Here is a 23,833-nt window from a genome sequence, read left to right on the forward strand (position 1 = left end):
TTCACCCACTTCTCAATGTGGAGGGGCACAAGAGGTTTGGTGGGGTGAGAGGAAAACTGATTTATTACAATCCTTCCCCCTCCGCTAACCCCTAAATTAGGCCATAGGTAGAGTTTATGAGGTTACAGCAGGTACAAAAAAGTGAGAAACTAGGGTGGGCTGAGTGTTCCCTATCTGTAACCGATATAGTTTTTGCTTTGCACTAGTAACAATCTTATCATTGAAAAAGCATAACGACAGAATCGATGACTAACACAATTAAATCAGTTAGAGACATGGTCATATGATGTGGGTTTAGTGATCCTCATGCACCATTAACTTCTATATATATATATATATGCCCTACATTCTTGGCTTATGTCCTACATTCATAGCTTGACATAGAGCAGAAGAATGACAGTTTAGGGCATAGTTATTTATATGTGCTTTCTATCCGACAAATTTCCCATCTAGGTGTTTTTTGATTTTGTTTCAACAGCTTTGTTATAAAAAGTATTCAAAACTTAGGGACAGATTTTCAAAACTTTTGCTCTGGTTTAGCGCCACAAAAGTGACGCTAACCAGCGCAAATTTCTGTTTTGATGTACCCTGTAAGTAGCGCCAAGCACTGTTTTTCGTTACTTAGGGCCGATGGGGGCGTGACATGGGTGGTACATGGGCGTTCCTATGCAACCACCCATGCCTTTTGACGCAAAACCATATTTACAAAGATTTTTAAACATGGTTTTGCGCCAAAAGTTAACGCCCCTTCAAAGGAGGCGCAAGTAGGAAAAATGCTTACATTTCTCCATGCTTTTCGACTTTCCATGCGTGCTGCACTCTGCATCACTTATGCAAAGTGGTAAAAGCTTTGCTTCGTGCCTTGCATAGTATGTTTTTTGTACAGAAAGGGTACCCTTCCTGTACAAAACCTATGCTACACTCATGCATACACCCTAGCGCTGCAGCGCTGAAGGTGTGCATGGGGCACAGCGGCTGAAATCAGCACCGGCGCAACGGAAAGGGGAGGAGAGAGCCATATCTCTGAAGATATGGTGCTGTCCTGCTCCCTCCCTATCACGCAATGCGGTGCAGCCTTGCGGGGCGTTGTGCTGCGTTGCACAACTTTTTTGAAAATCTCCCCCTTGGTGTTTATTTCTGATTTTGTAGTTTTGCCATGGCTGGGCTGTACTGTGCCGTTTGCATTTGATAAAAACTGTTTCCGTGGAGCTTGCCAATACTTTGCCTTTTTCTCTAATTAAAAAAAGAAACAAATTTGGAACCTATCAAAATTTAGTGGTACTGGCCACAGGTTGGCAAGAGGCCCCAAGTTGGTAAGAGGAGAGAGTCAGATGGAAAAGTAATCCTATAAAATAGGTTATCTGCTCCAACAGGATGTATATACACTGTCATTCTTCCCCAACCTCCTATTTTGCCTCCATGATCTACTCCATTCCACATAGTTATACTTCTCCCCGGTTTATTTTTCTGTATTATCTTGGCTATACATGTTTTATCTCGCCTACACCTGTCAAGCGCCTCCTGATATAAATTATTTCATATACGAATGTAAAGGGTTCTGTAGGACCTTGGGATTGGGACAAGTGCAATTAAGTACATACATACATAAATAAAAAACAAAGAATAAAACACATAAAAAAATACATACATTTAAGTGGTCCTAGGTGTACATGTTATATTAGTTGGAGTTAATCATGAATAGAAGGCTTAAAATGAGATCATTTTTCAAATACTAACCTTGACCGTCAGGAACAACGCGATTTGCTATTCCAAACTCTAGGGCTTCTTGTGCTCCAACAGGGCGTCCAGTTAATATGAGATCTAGTGCTCTCGATAGTCCAATGAGCTTGGGTAGTCTTACAGTTCCACCATCAATTAAAGGCACACCTCAAAATGAAAAACATTAGATAAGTCTTCGTTCCTTTACCACAACATCCATTTTACTCTGCAGTTCACATACAGAAGGAAAAGAAAAAATCATTAGAATGGATGAGGGATGGCAAATATACAGAAGGGGACATTCTAAAAGAGGTATGAATTTTGATATTTTGCCCAAGACATTTAGCAATAATGCTTTGTTTAGGACGAAGATGTGATTATGTCAGAGTCCCAAAAACATCATAGGCTTGCTGAAGGCTGAGGAGGAAATGTTGTTTATTACCAGGCTGCATCTTGACCAAGCATCATGTGATTGTTATGTTATAGTATGTTATGTGTATTTGTAAAGCACACAATCACCCGCGAAGGTACTGTGCCACTCAGCGGGTGTGTGTGCCAGGTTGGTAAATTGAAAATTTAAACAACAAATAGCCTGACTCACAGTACACCTGGTACTAAGAATGCTACACTTAAGGGGTTTCCAATCCTGTCTAATTCCCTAGAGTGTGTTCCCTATCACTACTCAGAATGTTGTAGTGTATCAAATTTAAGAATGTCATAAAACCATCATAGCAAATCCCACCCAGAAATGAGCAGGAAAAGTGTGGGAAAGGAGAGAAAGCACCTCACGGTAGTAACACCAAGGGGGTTGCAGGCTGGTACTCGCCAGCATGCCCACTTATCATGATAGGCTACTCTCTCTCCATGAAGAAAACAAAAGTGTGTGTATTCTTTTAAAGAAATCTCAAACCCAGTGAAGTAAGACAGGATATTAAAACTCAAGTGTAAATGAACTATCAGTGCCTAGTGTTTTTTTTAAGTGCCCATTTGACCCCTGTGAGAATATGGAAGTATAATTCTCACCGTTAAAAACCAGTGAAGCTTACTGGCTCAACTTAGCTTTATTAGGTGCTGTAAGCTTCCCCAATTAAAAATTGATTTCATTCAAACCATAATCATTTCTCTAAAGCCAACACGTTTCATTGCTGAACCGTCATGCAACTTCTTCAGGGCTGTTGGGGTTCCAAATATCAACTTCACTTGAGATTCACCTAAAACCAATTGGTTGCTAAGTCTCCTCGTACCTGCAACCGTCTCCAACTGGTACACGCATCCTCCGATCACGTGTCCATGGGGTGACTGCCCAATGTCTAGTCCCCATTGCCGCGTCCCACCGGCGTGTGTGAAGCGCCATCATCATGGTTAATTGAAAAAACAGGTCTTCAGCTTCCTGCAGAATTCAGGAAGACAGGAGGCTGCTCAGGTAAGTGGGGCCTGAGTTGCGTAGTGCCTTCAGTGTTTGTGTGAGGAGTTTGAATTGAGCATGTTTTTGTATCAGGAGCCAGAGCAGTTTCCTGAGGTGATGTGGGTTCTGTGTGAGGGGATGTTTTGGATTAGTCTGGCTGCCAAGTTCTGCATGGTGGTAGTCTTCTAGTGAGTTGCTTAGTGATCCTGGATGTAGGAGAGTAGGATCTGCTTACTATTGTTACCCCACTTTTGCTGGTGTTTCACTGTTTTTCGACTCTAGTCTGGCTGGGGCCCTGCTATTCAGGACCCCAGCCTAGCTGCTCCCTCTCTAAAAAAATGTATGTACATTAGGTACACTCCCGATTGGTTACTGGGTTACCCTTGTGAGTCCCTAGTATATGGCACCTTAGGTACAAGGGCATAGGTACCCCAGAGGCCTACCAGGGGCTGAAGCATGTTTTATGCCACCCCTGGGAAGCCTTCCAAAATGGCACCACAGGTCTGCTACTGCAGCCTGGGTAAGGTGGTGCATGCACCCCTTACTAAGATATAGGTTACCTATATCTACCTTTAATCACTGGCACATATAAACCTATAAGTCACTCCTATGGCAGGCTTTTTCAATCCGGAAGGCAGAGTGGTTTTGTGTGACAGTGTGCCCATGCATGAGCAGGACCCTTCTGCAGCTTTCGGAATCTATTCTCTTAGGGCTGTTCTGTGATGCAGCCAGACCATATACTCTTAAGTGCATTATAACCTTGCGGTAAATGCTAACTTTGGAATGGCTGAATGGAAACATGTTGTGTCAAACACTTTGGAATCCTACCCTCCCCCCCACTAGTCCTGGCGGTGGGGCTATAATTCCACCATTCTAGAGGGAGAAGACATGTACACACTTACCTAACCGGTAATAGTTTAAAAGAGCCCTGGCATCACAAAATGTATGCCACAGACACGGGTCTGACCTCCTGCTGCTGGATGAAAAACTCTGGCAGGGGAGGCCTGGACAATAGGTTTCCTGTCCTAGGGAGGTGTAACCACCTCCCAGACAGGCTTTAGTGTATTGGGGCTGGGTGAGTGCATTCATACAATGCTTTTCAGACAGTGCTGGGGGCACACTTGGTGTCCCTGTGCATACCCCATTTCAAACCGGTTGCAGTGGCACTCAGCCCATGCTCTGCCGCAAAACTGGACAAAGGGAAAGGGGTGTAACCACCCCCCTCCGTGGATCCTCCCATAGGTGGGTCCCCAGTATCTCCAACCCCCTAACTTAGTATAAGTATGGGATCCCAGTCCTTAGGGCTTCAGATTACACCTGGACGAAACTTTGCAAAATATATCCTAGTACTTCGACATTCTACACGACTAGAAGACGGAAGAATCGCACTTTGGGTCAAGGAATGACTCCCCTGCTCAAGCAGGCACCAAGAAGCATCTTGCCAGTCTGCATTTCTGAGGCTCCAGTCGGACCCCAAAGTATTTTCGACTCAGGACATGGACTTCCAGACTTCTCAGAGGCCAACATGCGATTCACGCAAAGCTGAGACGCACAGCCCTCATGAGAGACGTGGGACCGGAACTCCTCGAAACGATGCACATTTGCTACTGCATCAACTTCTCGAGCTTTCCCGAAGTTGTGCATTGGGCTACTTGTAGTCCAAGCACCGAGCACCATCTGCACCGAAGATTGTGGGCCTACACTCCACTAGTGTTCCGTTGGCCCGCTTCTAGCATTTCCGCTCGAGGCTCCTTCGCGATCCCATGTCCGTTGACTGGTGGATCCCCATGAAGCTTCTGTTTCTTGGGCTTCCCTGGTTGCTCCAGACGTGCTTTGACTCCCCTCCAGAGGGTGAGTCCCTCAGACCTTGCTGGTCTGAACCGAAGCCAATCTTTGCTTTCTGCGTGGAATGCTGTTGCCAAGGTTTGTTGGGCCCAATCCGGAAACCGACAATGCAGCACTCAACATCCTTTCTGGAACAGCTCGAATACAGCTCCTGGTTGTCCTCAATGCCTCCTGGTCCTCGCAGCTGAAGAGTCAAGCTTCACCTTCTTCACCTGAAATCACCCGACATCGGTGGGCATCTTCCTCTCGCCTTCCTGTTCACTGGCAGGTGACACAGACTCTGTCCCCTCTGCTTTCAGGTACTTCACATCTCTGATCCACCCTTGGACCCACCCGGACACTTTCCACTTGGACGCCAGCAGCACTTTGCTGCAGCTCTTGATTGAAATCGATGACGACACCCGACACGAAAAGACACCTATGCACCCGCCTTCCCTGGATGAGGTAACTCGAGTACTCCGGTGCTCCCGTGGATGTTGACTTTAGAACCTCCTAGTTCTAAAGGGGTTTGTTCCAAGTCCTCTTCTAAGTGTATTTAATCTTTTTTTAATTTTTATAATTTTCAAAAACCTTTTTTGAGGAACAAAATCATGGCAGACAACACACCGAGCAATTCCGCAGCTCACATCAGCAGAATACAATTCAAGTCACTCATTTAGTAACAGGAAGATTACATTGACAGCAACGTAAGAGACCAGGAATGTTGAGATCACAGCTCCACTTTACCAAGGACACATTCCCCCAAAGAGAGCACACATTAGAGAGCAACATCTGTGAGGATTCTAAAAAAAGAAAGAAAAAAAAAACACAGAAAAACGGGGGAGCTAATGAAAGGGGAGAAGGCAGGCACTGACCATCGCCGGCGGCCCCCACGGACCCAGGGCCGGCGGGGAGCGCAGGAGAGGCAGCGCCGCTGGGGTGGGATCGGGAGAGGTGATAGGCGACCAGGGTGCCCCAAATTTCAACAGGTCTAGATCTGACAGGCATTAAGTCCCAAAACTACGGAAGGAGAGTCTGGCACCGAGAGGCATCCTCCAACCAACTCTCGACTTTAGGATCAGGCCGCCGACCCCAACACATGGCCACCCTGCGTCTAGCAAGGACCAGCAGCAACGAGATCAGACGTCGAGAAGCATCAGGGCAAAATTAAAAAGGCACAGGGGTAGGTCGGGGCGCACTGCAGGGTCGATGATGTCAGAAATGGTGGAACACACCTCCCGCCAGAACTCGGAGACCTTAGGGCAAAGCTTGTTTGTTTGCTTACAGCAATAAAGCCACTCAGCCTCCGAATTCTCAATATGGAGGACCGCACTCCATGCCTCCCGTGCACGGGCCGAGGAAATGGGGGCAGACACTAGAGAAAGAGGGTACAGTTTGGTGATTAACTTGTGCGGCGACTGGGAAGTATATATGAAGTCCAGAGCCGGAATGTTGGACGGAGGGAAAGTGTGGTGCAGCTTCCAGCAGGTGGCATGCAGCTGATAGAATAAAAACGTGTCCTGCAACGCCAAGGAGTCTGGGAGAGAGTAAAAGGAGTCCTCTGGGTATAGATCCGCCACCATCCTCAAACTCAGTCAAGTTGCGTGTCTGGACATGCTGGAAGACTGAAGTGAGGGGAAATTTGGGTGGTTTACAATTGGCATGGAGTTGGTAGAAAGCAGAGGAAAACCAGAAAGCCGACGCAGGCCAGACCAGGCCCAACGTAGCGTCTCGACCATGTCAATCTCCACCCGAGGGCGCACCGCGGGCACCAACAGAGCAGTAGACAGGGGCCAAGGAGAGGCCACATCGGTCTCAACTGCGATGTGGGGCTGATAGGGGGTAGGGAGAATCCAAAAGTGCAGGAAACTGGCCTGGGCACATAGGGCATAGATCCTGAAGTCAGGCGCGCCCATCCCACCGGCAGACATGGGGAAAGTGAGGATATTGTAAGCCACTCTAGGTTGTTTACCCACCCAAACGAGAGAGATGACTAGAGAGGGCATTTTGCGAAAAAAAGAATTAGAAGTGAGGGGGATGGGGATGTTTAAGAAGAGATAAAGGAATTTAGGAAGGACCACCGTTTTGGCTATTACGATTCAGCCCGCCAGAGATAGCAGGAGTAGGCTCCATGATGGAATCCTGGATTCAAACCAGTCTACCGCCCGCCCAAAGTTTAACCTTCACAGTTCGTCCAGATCCCTACTTAGCCACATGCCCAAATAGCACGTGGGGCCAGAAGCCCACAAGAACGGAAAATCAGGTGGGAATGGCACAGTGGTATCAGGGGGAACAGAACAGACTTGCTCCAGTTCACCTGGATGCCCGAAAGCCCACCAAAACATATGATTTCCTGGACCAGGGTGCTGAGGTTCTCGGGAGGATGGCAGACATATAGGGTAACATCGTCCGCGTACAATGAGACGAGTAGAGAGCGGGACGAGAATCCAGTACCCCTGTGAGTATGGTGCTGCTGTAGTCGGCTGCCAGGGGCTCCATCGCGATGGCAAAAAGCATGGGCAATAACGGGCACCCCTGGCGAGTGCCACGGGCAATACTAATGGGGTCGGAAACCTGATCATTAATGCAAAGACGTGCAGATGGATTGGTATAAAGGAGTTTAACATTACGCATAAAGTTGGCGCTGAAACCCATAGGCAGTAAATTGTAAAATAAGAAGGGCCACTCCAGCGTATCTAAGGCATTAGTAGCGTCGAGTGGGGCAGCCACTGCCGGCAGATTAGGATTAATTTGATGCAAGACTGGGAAGATGGTACGAAGGTTATGTGAGGTTGCCCTACCAGGAATGAAACCAGATTGATCGGGGAGGGCAATGGTGGGCATAAGTAGAAGAAGCTGTGAGGCGATTAATTTAGCAAAAAAGTTTAATATCTATATTTATAAGGGAAAGGGGGCAGTAGGAGTCGCGACGGTCGGCGGGCTTGTCAGGTTTGAGAAGCAAGGTTATCATCGCCTCACGCAAAGATGGCGAGAATAGACCGGTATCAAAAGACTCATTGTACATGGCCGCCAGATGCGTTTCCAGGATGTCAGCGAACATTTTGTAAAACGAAGCTGGCAGGCCATCCAGGCGAGGGGCCTTGTCACCAGGTAGGCTATTGATGGCTGCCAGTATTTCTTAACAACAACAATGGAAATTAGGTGGTCTAATAATCTATGTTTTTCAGAAGTACAGTCTATAGATATGTACTGTTATTCTCACTCACCATTGTATATCAAGGGAGTGAAAAGAAGGCACAATGATGCAGATAACTAAAGTGCAAACACCAGAAAAACTTAAACAAAGCCACTCTAGGATATTTGGTATCCCATCATTGCACATAAATGTGTGCCCAGTGTCATCATCTGGGTATTTACCAAACAACTATATCAGGTTCTCCCTTCAGCATTAGGAAGAAACAAGAAAATAGTTGTATCCTCTTGTGGATTTTCACAAGAAAGAAGTTCAAACAGGGGAGATATTACTTCCAAAGTTATTGTGAAAGAGCAGTGCATAAAGTGAAAAACTGTGAGATAAAACAGGCTAAACTCCCGAGATATACAATACAACCATTCCTTTGGTGTATACTCAGCAGAGTTTTCCAAATTGCCAGTATTTCTTCCCTGGAAAACGGTTCATCAATGAATTTTCGATGGTAATCTTCAAGCCAGATGAGGGCAATAGACTCAAAATACTGGTCGAACTCCTCCCGTGGCAAAGGAGTGCCAGCCGAGTAGAGTTGTGAATAAAAATCAAGAAGACGGGATTTAATGTACTCCTGGAAGGTAGTCTTATCTGGGCCACCATCACTGAGGGCGGTTATATAGGAGGCAGCTCGCGGTGGGCGAAGAAGGTGGGCAAGAGTACGCCCTGGGCGGTCCCCCTCCCCGAAGCGGCGCGCCCGACCCTCTCTGCCCAGGAAGGAAAGTTCACGGCCAGCCTCATCTGAGAATTCGGTATGTTTTTGGCGTAGCAGCGCCAACGTCTGAGGGCTAGGGCGCACCGTCTGTGCAGCATCCAGGTCCTTAATTTCCTCCTCGAGGTTAGCCAGGGTGGTGCGAATAGAAAGAAGGACGCCCGCCTGTTTAGAAATACATTCGCCCCGAATGACGGCCTTGAAACCCTCCCATAGGGTGGAGGCGGAATCGAAGGAACCCGTGTTTAAATTGAAGTAGTTAGTGATCGCAGTGTTAATGTCAGCACAAAATGCAGAGTCTCGGAGGGCATTGGGAGGAAGACGCCAAGTAAAGGCCCCGCGCAGCGAATGGGGAGGCCTGAGATGGCACTGGACTGGCGCATGATCGGAGAAAGTGCGAGCCATGTGCACAACATCAGTGAGCCAGGACAAGACATCAGGCGAGGTCAGCCAGAGATCAATTCGCAACAGCCCCTCGTGACAGTGACACAGGTGTCTTCACGAGCATCAGGACGGAGGTGGCGCCAGGCATCATAGAGAGCGTTGTCAGTTAAAATAGACGTAAGAACTGCAGCTGTAGGCGGATGGGACGTGTAAGAGCCAGAGCGATCTAGGGTAGCCGAGACAGTGACATTGAAGTCCCCACGCCAAACCACCGCCGCGGGCCGCAGGTGGAGATGAGGTGGCATACGCGGTTAAAAAATTCCGGGTCATCGGAGTTAGGGCCGTAAACTGCAGGAATCGTGACAGGTTGGGCCAGAATTAAACCATGAAGAATCACATACCTGCCCCGCCAATCAGGGAGAGCCTGAGGGTTTGCCAAGGAAGGCCCCAACACAGCAGAATTGAGACACCCCTGGCATACGATGAGTATGTAGAAGAATGAGATTCCCCCCAGTAGCGAGATTGGAGTCTGGAGACGGATCCGGGCAGCAAGTGCGTCTCCTGTAAGAGACATATATCTACTGTGTGTCGCTGTAGGTGTGAGTGTATCAGTCGGGCCTTGCGATGATCATTCAAGCGCCGGACATTACAGCAGACGATGTCAGCCATACGGGGGGCAGGTCAGTGTGAAGCACCTCACAGCGCGGACAGCAAGCTACGCAGCCTAGCACAGCACACACATGGAGCAAAGGAAACAGGGGGCAGCAGGATATAGCGCGGGTAGGGAGCAGCGCAAGCAGATAGGGACAGCTCACAATGGATACCCACAAACGGAGGAGTGCGGGAGAGGGGCGCAAGCGTCTGAGGGACAGGTGTGACTCAGAGGGCGGAGCGCTCCGGCAGGTAGTGACAGCGCCCCACAGACCAGACAACAGGGGGGAGCTGCTTATAAGGTGAGAAGAGAACAAGTGGAGCAACACGTTGACCTGTATTACATGTCCAATGAGTGTAAACAAAGCGGATCGGAGATCATAATGCTGTGCAAAAATAAAAAGCGCGACAGAGTGCGGGCTGAGATCGAATTGCGGCAAAGCTATGCAGGAAGCACAGTGCAGTGTCAAGAACCATACATGTAGCAACAATAACAAACAACCATACAGTGGCGAAATAGAGCCACAGCCCCAATAGAGGAGTAGGGAACCCCCACAGTAACCCACACCCAAACCACCACTCCAATAGAGGAGCTAAGAACCTCAAAAAAGAACCCCCCACTCCTCCCTGACCCAACCCCCAACCCGCCCCCACCTCCCAGACCACCAGCCCGCACCCACTCTAACCCCCCAATTAGGCTGAGAAACCTGCCCACCCCACCCTAGGGACCCACAACTGGGAGGGGAGAGAACATCACCACCATCGGGAATCATCCCGTGGGGGCATGCCAGGCTCAGCATACACCCCTGCAAAGAAGCAAGGTGGCCAAGCTTGGGTGTTATTAGGCATCATAAAACACTAGATATAAAGAGGGGCAATGTCAGCACAGTCAAGCGTTGTCACTTAGCCGGTTGACGCAGTCCTGCTGAGACCGAGAAGGGGGGGAATGGGCCCCCTTTTCAAGTTTCTCCGCGAATGCAAGCGCCTCCCTAGGATCCGGAAAAACCAGTGTCTTGGCGCCCTAACGGACCCTCAATTTCGCCGGGTATGCCAGGGAGTACGAGACGTCATGCTTTTGAAGAATGAGCTTGGCCGAAAGAAATTATTGCCGAGCTACCTGGACAGTCAGAGTGTAGTCCGGGTAAAAGGAGAGAGTGTTAGCCTGATGGTTGATGGTGCCTGTGTCCCGTACCGCACGAAGGATGGCGTCTCGGTCCCGGTAATTCAAGATTTTAGCTAGGATGGGACGGGGCGGCAGACCAGGACTGGGGCGCAGACCAAGGGAGGGATGTGCGCGCTCCATGACGAGCACCGGGGAAAGGACGTCCCCGAAAAGTTCTTTGATTAGTTGCTCAATGAAGTCCTCCATTTTCGAGATGTTGGTGGACTCCGGAAGGCCCGTGATGCGGAAGTTGCTCCGACGGGAGCCGGCCTCCAAATCCTCATTCTTCTCATGAATGACCGCCAGGATTTTGTCCATCTTGAGAAGTTTCTGGCGGTCCTGGGTAGCAGCATCCTCGGCGTCAGACACCCGGGACTTGACATGGAACAGGTGATTATCGTGGGAGTCCACACGGGCCTTCACTGAGTCCAAGCGAGAAGAGAGTTGGTCCAGCTGAGCTGTGATCCTGGTCACGGCAGACTTGACCTCCAACATGATTGCCTTGAGGTCGTCATATCGGCATGAGAGGGCGTCCGTTGAGGCAGCAGAGTTGGCGCCAGCAGAACCAGCACCGTCCAGTCAAGAGGACTTTCGCAGATCAAAGGCAATCTTGGCCTGTTTCGGATCAGTCTTCCCCATGATAAAAACAAAACGCAGATGGCAGCAAGGCAGAGGGCAGCTAGTGAGGACAGGGGCAAGTTGTCTACAAACAGCCGGTGAAGAGAGGTAAGTGAAGGAGAAGTCAGAGCACCCACAGCGATGGCTGCCACAGCCTGGAGGCAGCACCCCCAGGGCAGCAGCGGAAGCAGTTGATAGCCAGAGGAGACCGCCAGACCAGGCCGCGATGGCTCAAGATACCAAAGGAGTGAAGGTGCACCAGAGGTTGTAGAAGGCCTGACCAGGCAAGAGGAGCGCCTACCAGAGGTGCTTGTGGAGGCCAAAAGGGGGTCTGCGCAGGTACAGGAGCATGCAGCGGCCACAATCCCAGCCCGCTCCTCCACTCGGGAGCTGGTGAAGGCAGGTCTCAATGGCAGTTATGGGGGGGTGGGCCAGTGCAGGGTCAGCAAGGCACTAACGGCACCCCCACAGCATGAAGGCAGATGGGCTTAGTGCACAGCAGGGCCGCTGGAGGCCCAGAGGTAGATTACTGCTGCGATGTCTGCAGGAGGAGAACCAGGGCCGTGGGAAGAGGGCAAGGAGATGAGAACTGGTGCCGTGAGGAACGCCGTCCGCAACACCCAACGCCCACTCGTCCGAGCGCATAGGACGGACGGAGCACTCCAGATGGGGGCGCATGCCAGACAGAGGCCGCGCTAGCATGGAGATGCCGGGGGCCGCTGCCCACGTCGCCCAGCCCGGGCGCCAGCGACAGTAATGGGGGGACCGACAGGGAAGACAAAATGGCGTCGCCACCAATGCCGCAGTGCCCCGGGCCACACGGAACAGCCCGCGCGCCCCCAAACCCGCCAACCCCACAGGATTCGCATAGGCTGTGCGTGGCACCCGGAGCAAGCCGCGTCCAGGCACAGGAGCAGGCCGGCCCTCACAGGAACAGGGAAGAGGGCCCAGCGTTTGGCACGGGAGTTAGAACTCAGCTGCAGGACACAGCTGGGAGCAAGCAAGGCAATGAACCGGAGCCTGACGAACTGCAGAGTCCAGCGACGCCACCGAAGTGCTGGTAAGTTACAGATGCCTGGAGGATTGTGGTGGATTTTGAAGCTTGGCCAGCAGAGTCCACTAAAGTGCGGCCATATTGCAGCCGGCTAAGCCACGCCCCTAAGTGTCCTTAATCTTTAAAATTCCAACCGCGACTTAACCCATAGAAGTTAATGGTGATTTGCTGCTGTGTTTGTACACTGCACGCGTCCCATGTGGGTCCCCTATGTCACTACCTTGGGTAGATCCTGGCGGCCCCAGCGTTTCTAAAGGCTCTAGGCCTTGTATCTAGGTCAGTCGTGGTTCTTATACCACTTTCTTAATAATGGTTTGGTACGCCCCTAGGGCTCAACATATATTGTGCTAATGTACTGTGTGCTAAATAAGTTTACAAAATGTACTTTTGCCTCTAGCCTCATAAAGAGACTAGAGGGATGTGTTTAGAATAAATACATATAATTTATATATATACCTGGTGTGGTTCTCCTTTAATTTGGTCATTCATTAGATTATAGACTGGTAAAACAAGCTGCTTTACATTCCTTCAAGACTTAGCCTGAAGGCTGCTCTCCACAGCTACTACTAGGATAGCTTTCTATATAGGATTTCTTTAAACCTATCATCAATAAGGGTCGTTTGGCCTGGTGCAAGAATAGTGGATAGCATATGCCAGGCCAACTTCTCCATTGGTGTGCAGCGTGTGGGATTCCAGCCTGCCATTGTTTTACCAGATAATCTCAAGTGATTGATCATTTGAAAACCACTAAAGGTACCAGATGTACATATAATACAAGCCTAAATACAGTAAGTTCTACTGAACTTAGAGTTGTGTGTTAATCACGCCCTTTCTACAACTCAAGAGAGTTTAGTAGGTAAACAACTAGAGTTGGTAGTGCATACACCACATCTCACTAGTTATGTCTTCAAGGCCAGGAATCAGTGGATCCCTGCCAGGTTTCAGTAAGGTATAGACATCCAAGTATGACGCATTCCCTTTTTTAGAATTAAGGGCTCTGTGTACTATGAGGAAATTGAAGACAGGAAAGAATGCCACTACCCAACATCTCAGAGAGGTGTTAATGCTTGATGACCAGGGGAAGGCTTTAGAGCCTGAAAGGGTAGGCAGTGGGGTGGAAGCAACAGAAGTGGAAGAGGCCAGTGGTAGAAACCCACAGGGCTCAGACTCTGATGTTGACGAGGCAGGTGACAGTGACCTAGCCCTGGAAGATCCAGCTCCAACGGGAGATGAAGAAGGCCAAGGAGGCTTGGTCCTCGGAAGCTTGTTTTTGGTCCAGGGAAGGCATGGCTTGGCAGTTCGGGCTGGACTGTTCCCATGAGGCACAGGGTTAGACTGATTTGCATATGGCCATTTCTGAACTGGGGTGGCAGAGTGGGCTAAAGAACGGTGATGGATCAAACCCAGATCTTTTGACTGGGTGTGAGTGTTTGATTGGTTCAGATGCTCCGTCCATCACCACCCCCTTTTGTACCGCTTTGGCCGCCATAAGTGTGGCAGGGTATGCTCAGACGTGAGTCCCTTGCTCACTTTGCCACTGGATTCAAGCAAGCCAGGCTGAAGACGGCTGGAATGCCAGAAACCGGTCCTCGGAAGCTTGTTTCCGGTCCAGGGAAGGCATGGCTTGGCAGTTCGGGCTGGACTGTTCCCATGAGGCACAGGGTCAGACTGATTTGCATATAGCCATGTCTGAACTGGGGTTACCTATATCTACCTTTAATCACTGGCACATATAAACCTATAAGTCACTCCTATGGCAGGCTTTTTCAATCCGGAAGGCAGAGTGGTTTTGTGTGACAGTGTGCCCATGCATGAGCAGGACCCTTCTGCAGCTTTCGGAATCTATTCTCTTAGGGCTGTTCTGTGATGCAGCCAGACCATATACTCTTAAGTGCATTATAACCTTGCGGTAAATGCTAACTTTGGAATGGCTGAATGGAAACATGTTGTGTCAAACACTTTGGAATCCTACCCCCCCCCCCACTAGTCCTGGCGGTGGGGCTATAATTCCACCATTCTAGAGGGAGAAGACATGTACACACTTACCTAACCGGTAATAGTTTAAAAGAGCCCTGGCATCACAAAATGTATGCCACAGACACGGGTCTGACCTCCTGCTGCTGGATGAAAAACTCTGGCAGGGGAGGCCTGGACAATAGGTTTCCTGTCCTAGGGAGGTGTAACCACCTCCCAGACAGGCTTTAGTGTATTGGGGCTGGGTGAGTGCATTCATACAATGCTTTTCAGACAGTGCTGGGGACACACTTGGTGTCCCTGTGCATACCCCAGTTCAAACCGGTTGCAGTGGCACTCAGCCCATGCTCTGCCGCAAAACTGGACAAAGGGAAAGGGGTGTAACCACCCCCCTCCGTGGATCCTCCCATAGGTGGGTCCCAGTATCTCCAACCCCCTAACTTAGTATAAGTATGGGATCCTAGTCCTTAGGGCTTCAGATTACACCTGGACGAAACTTTGCAAAATATATCCTTGTACTTCGACATTCTACACGACTAGAAGACGGAAGAATCGCACTTTGGGTCAAGGAGTGACTCCCCTGCTCAAGCAGGCACCAAGAAGCATCTTGCCAGCCTGCATTTCTGAGGCTCCAGCCGGACCCCAAAGTATTTTCGACTCAGGACATGGACTTCCAGACTTCTCAGAGGCCAACATGCGATTCCGGCAAAGCTGAGACGCACAGCCCTCATGAGAGACGTGGGACCGGAACTCCTCGAAACGATGCACATTTGCTACTGCATCAACTTCTCGAGCTTTCCCGAAGTTGTGCATTGGGCTACTTGTAGTCCAAGCACCGAGCACCATCTGCACCGAAGATTGTGGGCCTACACTCCACGAGTGTTCCGTTGGCCCGCTTCTAGCATTTCCGCTCGAGGCTCCTTTGCGATCCCATGTCCGTCGACTGGTGGATCCCCATGAAGCTTCTGTTTCTTGGGCTTCCCTGGTTGCTCCAGACGTGCTTTGACTCCCCTCCAAAGGGTGAGTCCCTCAGACCTTGCTGGTCTGAACCGAAGCCAATCTTTGCTTTCTGCGTGGGTTGCTGTTGCCAAGGTTTGTTGGGCCCAATCCGGAAACCGACAATGCAGCACTCAACATCCTTTGTGGGACAGCTCGAATCCAGCTCCTGGTTGTCCTCAATGCCTCCTGGTCCTCGCAGCTGAAGAGTCAAGCTTCACCTTCTTCACCTGAAATCACCCGACATCGGTGGGCATCTTCTCCTCGCCTTCCTGTTCACTGGCAGGTGACACAGACTCTGTCCCCTCTGCTTTCAGGTACTTCACATCTCTGATCCACCCTTGGACCCACCCGGACACTTTCCACTTGGGCGCCAGCAGCACTTTGCTGCAGCTCTTGATTGAAATCGATGACGACACCCGACACGAAAAGACACCTATGCACCCGGCTTCCCTGGATGAGGTAACTCGAGTACTCCGGTGCTCCCGTGGATGTTGACTCTAGAACCTCCTAGTTCTAAAGGGGTTTGTTCCAAGTCCTCTTCTAAGTGTCCTTAATCTTTTTTTAATTTTTATAATTTTCAAAAACCTTTTTTGAGGAACAAAATCATGGCAGACAACACACCGAGCAATTCCGCAGCTCACATCAGCAGAATACAATTCAAGTCACTCATTTAGTAACAGGAAGATTACATTGACAGCAACGTAAGAGATCAGGAATGTTGAGATCACAGCTCCACTTTACCAGGGACACATTCCCCCAAAGAGAGCACACATTAGAGAGCAACATCTGTGAGGATTCTAAAAAAAGAAAGAAAAAAAAAACAGAAAAACGGGGGAGCTAATGAAAGGGGAGAAGGCAGTCACTGACCATCGCCGGCGGCCCCCACGGACCCAGGGCCGGCGGGGAGCGCAGGAGAGGCAGCGCCGCTGGGGTGGGATCGGGAGAGGTGATAGGCGACCAGGGTGCCCCAAATTTCAACAGGTGTAGATCTGACAGGCATTAAGTCCCAAAACTACGAAAGGAGAGTCTGGCACCGAGAGGCATCCTCCAACCAACTCTCGACTTTAGGATCAGGCCGCCGACCCCAACACATGGCCACCCTGCGTCTAGCAAGGACCAGCAGCAACGAGATCAGACGTCGAGAAGCATCAGGGCAAAATTAAAAAGGCACAGGGGTAGGTCGGGGCGCACTGCAGGGTCGATGATGTCAGAAATGGTGGAACACACCTCCCACCAGAACTCGGAGACCTTAGGGCAAAGCTAGTTTGTTTGCTTACAGCAATAAAGCCAGTCAGCCTCCGAATTCTCAATACGGAGGACCGCACTCCATGCCTCCCGTGCACGAGCCGAGGAAATGGGGGCAGACACTAGAGAAAGAGCATACAGTTTGGTGATTAACTTGTGCGGCGACTGGGAAGTATATATGAAGTCCAGAGCCGGAATGTTGGACGGAGGGAAAGTGTGGTGCAGCTTCCAGCAGGTGGCATGCAGCTGATAGAATAACAAGCATTTACAATGCAATAGGTCTCGGGTTAGTTAAGTTTGAGCTATTGGCATTGCTAAATAGTGCAACACCAACTGCAACAAAAGTCTATAAATTGTACGCCAATAAAATGTGTGTAGCAATGGCGGCATGCTGCGCTTTATATTAATATTTTTAAAAGTAAAGTGTGCCATACTGCTATTGCTACATGGTTAATTGTGGATGCGTTAACAATTGATGTGTGCACTGATGGCTGGTAGTGTGTGTGTGTGTCTGTAGAAATTGTGCACTGATGGCGGGTGGTGTGTGTGCCTGGTGGAAGTGTTCACTGCGAGCTGGTGGTGTGTGTGCCAGGTGGAAGCGTGCACTGATGGCTGGTGGTGTGTGTGCCTGATGAAAGCCTGCAGTGACGGCTGGTGGTGTGTGTCTGATGAATGCGTGCACTGACAGCTGGTGGTGTGTGTGTGCTTGGTGAAAGCGTGCACTGATGGCTGGTGGTGTATGTGCCCGGTGAAAGCGTGCATTGATGACTGATGGTCTGTGTTTGGTGAAAGTGTGCACTGAAGGTGTGGCGTTGTGTGTGGTTGTGTGTGTGGTTGTGGTTGTGTGTGTGTGTTGTGTGTGTGTTGTGTGTGTTGTGTTTGTGTGTGTGTGGTTGTGGTTGTGTGTGTCGTGTTTGTGGTTATGTGTGTGGTGGTGTGTATGTGTGTGTGGTTGTGTGTATGGTTGTGTGTGTGTGTGGTTGTGTGGTTGTGTGGCACCTCCTTGCCCTCACCTGGGTCCTGCAGCTCCCGCCAGCCTCTTCACCAGAGGGCAGTGGTCCTTTCAGCCCCCCCCACACACACACATGCACACCCATGTACGTGCACTTGTGAGGTGCTAGTGCCCAGGTAATGGGTGTGTTCCTGTCCACCCCGCACCTCCCTGCCAGTCTATGACATGAGGCCAGCGGTCCTCTCAGCCTCCCACCACACACAAACACACACACACACAAGTGCGTGTGTGTGCATTGGCCCGTGAGGTGCTAGTGCACAGGTAATGGGTGTGTTCCTGTCCACCCTGCGCCTCCCTGCCAGTGTATGACATGGGGCCAGCGGTCCTCTCAGCCTCCCACCACACACACACACACAGACCCAAGTGCGTGCATGCGTGTGCATTGGCCCGTGAGGTGCTAGTGCACACGTAATGGGTGTGTTCCTGCTCATCCCGGTTGTCACTGGCGCCGTGCGCGTGAGAAATGATTGCAATAGACTAGAGATTCCAGCTTCCAAGAAGCCTTCAGCTGTCACGACAAGAAGCGGCCATATTGGAAAATTAAATTGCTATATTTACGACAGGAATTGCAGAGAAAAAAATGGTTTATATACATAAATACTTAATTGTAATATTTAATTCACTTTTATTATTTCCTTTTTATAATTATGTAGATTTTTTAAATTTCAAAAGTATAAATATTCACGGAGTTTATAGAACAGTTAGCCCATTATTATACATGTTTAAATTATATCTGTATATGAAAAGGTCTGAATGAGCAAAACTTGTATTCTGCTTTCTCGTACATGGAGATTCCCCGCTTGTTCTAACAACGGCAGGCATTTCAGCGTCTAAAGAGCTGCGCGCAGCTTGCTCGCCCTTCTTTTATGTCTATGCTGTTGAAGTCCCTCGAATGAGTGAATCTGTGGATGCGGGCACCAGTGCACGCTGTAGGCTGCGGACATGCCTCCAAAGGGGAAAGGTGGTACCAGAAGCAGCAAAGGTACTGTGAATAAACAGTCATGTAATCCTCTGTTAACTACTGTATTTTAAGGTTGAACAATAAATACATTTTGGTTAATTCACTTGCTCCGTTCACGAGTTGCGGGGGCGCGCGCGCAGCTGTGGACGGCGGCTGCGTGCGAGCACTGGCACGCGCTACCATCATGAGCTGAGGGCGAGAAGCTCTAGTTACAGGGCGAGGAGAGCGCGCACGTATGGCCGCGTGAGAGGCAGGGGCGGCACGCGACGCGACTGAGGCAAGCCTGGTGTGTTCGGTTGAGAGAGGGTGCCCCCCTTAGGCACTTGGTAACTTGTTGGGGGCCTGTAGACTGTGCACCTGCCCGTCCTTGTGCAGGAAGTCTGCCCAGTGCTGAGCGCGAAGACACGCCGAGACGAGGTAGGTGGGGGGGGGCTCTGTGTGTGCGTGCGTGTATGCGCGGCGGGGGGGAGGGGGGGTTCTGTATGTGTGAGTGTGTGTATGCGCGGCGGGGGGGTCTGTATGTGTGTGTATGCGTGCATGTGAGTCTGCTTCTCAGGAGCCATGGGAGACAGGAAGCGCGCGCGACCGGATCCCAGTTCCAAGGTTGCGCGTGCACCTCGCTTGTCTCCTGTCTCCCTTGACTCCGTAAAAGCGAGAATGATTACAATAGAGTCTCGGAACGACAGATTGCTTCGCAATCTGTTCGCAGTTCCGAGACCCTAAAAACGTGTCCTGCAACGCCAAGGAGTCTGGGAGAGAGTAAAAGGAGTCCTCTGGGTATAGATCCGCCACCATCCTCAAACTCAGTCAAGTTGCGTGTCTGGACATGCTGGAAGACTGAAGTGAGGGGAAATTTGGGTGGTTTACAATTGGCATGGAGTTGGTAGAAAGCAGAGGAAAACCAGAAAGCCGACGCAGGCCACACCAGGCCCAACGTAGCGTCTCGGCCATGTCAATCTCCACCCGAGGGCGCACCGCGGGCGCCAACAGATCAGTAGACAGGGGCCAAGGAGAGGCCACATCGGTCTCAACTGCGATGTGGGGCTGATAGGGGGTAGGGTGAATCCACAAGTGCAGGAAACTAGCCTGGGCACATAGGGCATAGATCCTGAAGTCAGGCGCGCCCATCCCACCGGCAGACATGGGGAAAGTGAGGATATTGTAAGCCACTCTAGGTTGTTTACCCACCCAAACGAGAGAGATGACTAGAGAGGGCATTTTGCGAGAAAAAAAATTAGAAGTGAGGGGGATGGGGATGTTTAAAAAGAGATAAAGGAATTTAGGAAGGACCACCATTTTGGCTATTGCGATTCAGCCCGCCAGAGATAGCAGGAGTCGGCTGCATGATGGAATCCTGGATTCAAACCAGTCTACCGCCCACCCAAAGTTTGACCTTCACAGTTCGTCCAGATCCCTACTTAGCCACATGCCCAAATAGCACGTGGGGCCAGAAGCCCACAAGAACGGAAAATCAGGTGGGAATGGCAAAGTGGTATCAGGGGGAACAGAACAGACTTGCTCCAGTTCACCTGGATGCCCGAAAGCCCACCAAAACATATGATTTCCTGGACCAGGGTGCTGAGGTTCTCGGGAGGATGGCATCGTCCGCATACAATGAGACGAGTAGAGAGCGGGACGAGAATCCAATACCCCTGTGAGTATGGTGCTGCTGTAGCCGGCTGCCAGGGGCTCCATCGCGATGGCAAAAAGCATGGGCAATAACGGGCACCCCTGGCAAGTGCCACGGGCAATACTAATGGGGTCGGAAACCTGACCATTAATGCAAAGACGTGCAGATGGATTGGTATAAAGGAGTTTAACATTACGCATAAAGTTGGCGCTGAAACCCATAGGCAGTAAATTGTAAAATAAGAAGGGCCACTCCAGCTTATCTAACGCATTAGTAGCGTCGAGTAGGGCAGCCACTGCCGGCAGATTAGGATTAATTTGATGCAAGACTGGGAAGATGGTACGAAGGTTATGTGAGGTTGCCCTACCAGGAATGAAACCAGATTGATCGGGGAGGGCAATGGTGGGCATAAGCAGAAGAAGCTGTGAGGCGATTAATTTAGCAAAAAAGTTTAATATCTATATTTATAAGGGAAAGGGGGCAGTAGGAGTCGCGACGGTCGGCGGGCTTGTCAGGTTTGAGAAGCAAGGTTATCATCGCCTCACGCAGAGATGGCGAGAATAGACCGGTATCAAAAGACTCATTGTACATGGCACCAGATGCGGTTCCAGGATGTCAGCGAACATTTTGTAAAACGAAGCTGGCAGGCCATCCAGGCGAGGGGCCTTGTCATCAGGTAGGTTATTGATGGCTGCCAGGATTTCTTAACAACAACAATGGAAATTAGGTGGTCTAATAATCTATGTTTTTCAGAAGTACAGTCTATAGATATGTACTGTTATTCTCACTCACCATTGTATATCAAGGGAGTGAAAAGAAGGCACAATGATGCAGATAACTAAAGTGCAAACACCAGAAAAACTTAAACAAAGCCACTCTAGGATATTTGGTATCGCATCATTGCACATAAATGTGTGCCCAGTGTCATCATCTGGGTATTTACCAAACAACTATATCAGGTTCTCTCTTCAGCATTAGGAAGAAACAAGAAAATAGTTGTATCCTCTTGTGGATTCTCACAAGAAAGAAGTTCAAACAGGGGAGATATTACTTCCAAAGTTATTGTGAAAGAGCAGTGCATAAAGTGAAAAACTGTGAGATAAAACAGGATAAACTCCCGAGATATACAATACAACCATTCCTTTGGTGTATACTCAGCAGAGTTTTCCAAATTGCCAGTATTTCTTCCCTGGAAAACGGTTCATCAAGGAATTTTCGATGGTAATCTTCAAGCCAGATGAGGGCAATAGACTCAAAATACTGGTCAAACTCCTCCCGTGGCAAAGGAGTGCCAGCCGAGTAGAGTTGTGAATAAAAATCAAGAAGACGGGATTTAATGTACTCCTGGAAGGTAGTCTTATCTGGGCCACCATCACTGAGGGCGGTTATATAGGAGGCAGCTCGCGGTGGGCGAAGAAGGTGGGCAAGAGTACGCCCTGGGCGGTCCCCCTCCCCGAAGCGGCGCGCCCGACCCTCTCTGCCCAGGAAGGAAAGTTCACGGCCAGCCTCATCTGAGAATTCGGTATGTTTTTGGCGTAGCAGCGCCAACGTCTCAGGGCTAGGGCGCACCGTCTGTGCAGCATCCAGGTCCTTAATTTCCTCCTCGAGGTTAGCCAGGGTGGTGCGAATAGAAAGAAGGACGCCCGCCTGTTTAGAAATACATTCGCCCCGAATGACGGCCTTGAAACCCTCCCATAGGGTGGAGGCGGAATCGAAGGAACCCGTGTTTAAATTGAAGTAGTTAGTGATCGCAGTGTTAATGTCAGCACAAAATGCAGAGTCCCGGAGGGCATTGGGAGGAAGACGCCAAGTAAAGGCCCGTCGCAGCGAATGGGGAGGCCTGAGATGGAACTGGACTGGCACATGATCGGAGAAAGTGCGAGCCATGTGCACAACATCAGTGAGCCAGGACAAGACATCAGGCGAGGTCAGCCAGAGATCAATTCGCAACAGCCCCTCCTGACAGTGACATAGGTGTCTTCACGAGCATCAGGACGGAGGTGGCGCCAGGCATCATAGAGAGCGTTGTCAGTTAAAATAGACGTAAGAACTGCAGCTGCACGCGGATGGGACGTGTAAGAGCCAGAGCGATCTAGGGTAGCCGAGACAGTGACATTGAAGTTCCCACCCCAAACCACCGCCGCGGGCCGCAGGTGGAGATGAGGTGGCATACGCGGTTAAAAAATTCCGGGTCATCGGAGTTAGGGCCGTAAACCGCAGGAATCATGACAGGTTGGGCCAGTATTAAACCATGAAGAATCACATACCTGCCCCGCCAATCAGGGAGAGCCTGAGGGTTTGCCAAGGAAGGCCCCAACACAGCAGAATTGAGACACCCCTGGCATACGATGAGTATGTAGAAGAATGAGATTCCCCCCAGTAGTGAGATTGGAGTCTGGAGACGGATCCGGGCAGCAAGTGCGTCTCCTGTAAGAGACATATATCTACTGTGTGTTGCTGTAGGTGTGAGTGTATCAGTCGGGCCTTGCGATGATCATTCAAGCGCCGGACATTCCAGCAGACGATGTCAGCCATACGGGGGGCAGGTCAGTGTGAAGCACCTCACAGCGCAGACAGCAAGCTACGCAGCCTAGCACAGCACACACATGGAGCAAAGGAAACAGGGGGCAGCAGGATATAGCGCGGGTAGGGAGCAGCGCAAGTAGATAGGGACAGCTCACAATGGATACCCAAAAACGGAGGTGTGCGGGAGAGGTGCGCAAGCGTCTGAGGGACAGGTGTGACTCAGAGGGCGGAGCGCTCCGGCAGGTAGTGACAGCGCCCCACAGACCAGACAACAGGGGGGAGCTGCTTATAAGGTGAGAAGAGAACCAGTGGAGCAACACGTTGACCTGTATTACATGTCCAATGAGTGTAAACAAAGCGGATCGGAGATCATAATGCTGTGCAAAAATAAAAAACGCGACAGAGTGCGGGCTGAGATCGAATTGCGGCAAAGCTATGCAGGAAGCACAGTGCAGTGTCAAGAACCATACATGTAGCAACAATAACAAACAACCATACAGTGGCGAAATAGAGCCACAGCCCCAATAGAGGAGTAGGGAACCGCCACAGTAACCCACACCCAAACCACCACCCCAATAGAGGAGCTAAGAACCTCAAAAAAGAACCCCCCACTCCTCCCTGACCCAACCCCCAACCCGCCCCCACCTCCCAGACCACCAGCCCGCACCCACTCTAACCCCCCAATTAGGCTGAGAAACCTGCCCACCCCACCCTAGGGACCCACAACTGGGAGGGGAGAGAACATCACCACC

General features: G+C 50.3%; 1 protein-coding gene across 3 annotated transcripts in view; it reads right to left on the reverse strand.

Annotated features, from left to right (window-relative positions):
• Positions 1-23,833, reverse strand: part of LOC144827567 (enoyl-CoA hydratase EchA19-like) — a 326,574-nt gene that overhangs the window by 119,829 nt on the left and 182,912 nt on the right. For all 3 annotated transcript variants that reach the window (XM_078685825.1, XM_078685826.1, XM_078685824.1), the window contains one exon: positions 1,738-1,887. In XM_078685825.1, the coding sequence (XP_078541951.1) occupies positions 1,738-1,887 (150 nt within the window). The remainder of the gene's footprint in view (positions 1-1,737; positions 1,888-23,833) is intronic.

Source organism: Lissotriton helveticus, chromosome 4_1, assembly GCF_964261635.1.
Source record: "Lissotriton helveticus chromosome 4_1, aLisHel1.1, whole genome shotgun sequence".
NCBI classification, from domain to species: Eukaryota; Metazoa; Chordata; class Amphibia; order Caudata; family Salamandridae; genus Lissotriton; species Lissotriton helveticus.